Source organism: Carya illinoinensis, chromosome 10 (genome assembly GCF_018687715.1).
Source record: "Carya illinoinensis cultivar Pawnee chromosome 10, C.illinoinensisPawnee_v1, whole genome shotgun sequence".
Lineage (NCBI taxonomy): Eukaryota > Viridiplantae > Streptophyta > Magnoliopsida > Fagales > Juglandaceae > Carya > Carya illinoinensis.
The window spans coordinates 32,860,168-32,862,426 of NC_056761.1; the positions used below are offsets into that span (position 1 = coordinate 32,860,168).

General features: G+C 39.2%; 1 protein-coding gene across 1 annotated transcript; it reads left to right on the forward strand.

Annotated features, from left to right (window-relative positions):
- Nucleotides 1-218: 218 nt before the first annotated feature.
- On the forward strand, nt 219-1,898 carry LOC122278778 (spermidine hydroxycinnamoyl transferase-like). Its single transcript, XM_043088975.1, has one exon. It carries the CDS (start codon nt 259-261, stop codon nt 1,642-1,644), a length of 1,386 nt encoding a protein of 461 aa, XP_042944909.1. The 5' UTR covers nt 219-258; the 3' UTR covers nt 1,645-1,898.
- The last annotated feature ends 361 nt before the right edge of the window (nt 1,899-2,259 follow it).

Below are 2,259 nucleotides of genomic sequence, written 5' to 3' on the forward strand. Positions count from 1 at the left end.
CATATATATTAATTGATAATCATTTAAAATAAATGAAATTAACACGTGTTAATTAGTTGAATAAGTAAATTTAAATTAGAAAATAATATTTCTCTTTCTACAATTGATAGAAACAAGAAAATTTCTATAACCTTCTTTCTACTCATCTCCCAAATAAATGCACCTTAGCAAAAGCATTAGTTAGCCCAGCATATGACCAATTTAAAGTCTATATATAGCTAGAAAATAGTTGCCAATATTCATTGAGCCTTTCCAAAAATGATAACCCTCAAGTCTACTTCCACCATCGTTCCGAGCAAGCCTACCCCAAGTGGCACACTATGGCTATCTGAGAGCGACCAAAGAATGCAATGGACTCATGCACCACTCATCTGTATCTACAAAACCACCGGCAATAACAATGAGAAAACAACAACACTTGAGACTTTGAAAGATTCGCTAAGCCGCACATTGGTTCCCTATTACCCACTAGCTGGTCGACTACACTGGATTCATGGTGGCCGATTGGAACTCCATTGCAATGCCAAGGGAGCGCAGGTACTGGAAGCTTATTCAGAAGCAAAACTTGATGACCTTGGCGACTTTGCACCAACGGAGGCAATTGAAGATCTGGTCCCCAAGGTTGATTATGGTAGTCCGATTGAGGACTGGCCCTTGCTGCTGGTGCAAGTCACAAGGTTTAGCTGCGGTGGTCTCTGTGTTGGAACAGCCATGTCCCACACAATGGCTGATGGATGGTCTGCAGCTAACTTCTTCAACGCATGGGCCAAGGTGGCTCGGGGAAATGAACTCGAGGAGAATGAGATACCGTTTCATGATCGCACTATATTACGATCACCTGAGCCACTTATGCCTCCACGCTTTGATCATATAGAGTTCACAAAGCCACCACTCCTAATAGGACACACTGATGCCAAAGAGGTGCAGAAGAAAAAAAGTTGTGTCACCTTATTGAAAGTCACCAGAGAGCAAGTCGAGCGACTAAAAAAGAAAGCGAATGAGATTCCTTATCAGGACACGGAAATGGTGTCGACGCGACCTTATTCTCGATACGAAACTATTGCTAGCCACTTATGGAGGTGTATATGCAAGGCGCGAGCAGGCAATATCTCTCAACCAACAAGAGTTTACACAATGCTTGAGTTTCGTAGCCGCTTGAAGCCACCGCCCCCTCTACGATACTTTGGGAACGCGGTTCTTCAGACTGTGACATCAAATTGTGTCCATGGAGACCTCTTGGCCAAGCCATTAAGCTTTGGTGCTGGGAAATTAAGGGAAGCCATCGAGCGTATGACAGATGAGTATATAAGGTCTGCTCTTGATTTTATAGCTAGCCAAGAGAATGTGATTCCTTTGAGAAGTAGCTTCCACATTCGTGCATATACTGAAACACCAAATTTCTTAGGTAATCCCAACGTTTATATAGGATGTTGGATCAATTTGCCATTTTATGGTATAGATTATGGGTGGGGAAAGCCAATATACGTCGGTCCCGGATTGTTAAATGATGATGGCAAAGCATTCATCATGTCAAGTCCAGCTGCTGATGGATCTCTCGTCATAGCACTCCGTTTGCAAACAGATTACATGGATTCTTTTAAGAAGTTCTTCTATGAGGACATATGTTATGGTAATGGGATGTAAAACATCTGGTAACTTATTATCACTCTTTATATATATATATGGAATATTCTATATATATATATATCTACATATTTATTGCTAGGGTTGGCACTAGAAGTTGGTATTATTTTATTAAAATCGTGTTATTTGTAGGATAAATGTGGGAAGCTGTTGTTGGCAGTTATGTTGGTTTTATCAAGTTCTTTGTTTGTTTTCATGAGTAGCTTGTTATTGAGAATAAAAGAGATCTAAGTGATTGGATATCAACTAGCTAATAGTTTTGCATATATCATGCATGCATGGTTGTAATCTTCTTATTTTTTAGGACTTGATCAGATCTTAATCAGGTGAAATGGGCAAGTTAAAAGAATAAAAGAACTGGTATATTTTTTCCTGTTTCAGATCATGATGTTAGTTGCTCATGAAAATTATGATCCAAGGTTTACAAAGCGTCGAGAATACAGCAGTTACATCGATCTCCCCACCGAATACCAATATATATATATATATATATTGTGCCTTAACTTCCAAATAAAAACAGAAATTTTAAGAGGAAAAAAACAGGAGTACATTGAAATGAGATCTTCTTGCCTCATGCTGCTTAATGGTGGTACTTGACTTATTTTTGTAAGTGTC

Excerpts from the sequence above, each read along its gene's own strand:
- LOC122278778 (XM_043088975.1), top strand. The coding sequence starts at position 259 with ATGATAACCCTCAAGTCTACTTCCACCATCGTTCCGAGCAAGCCTACC.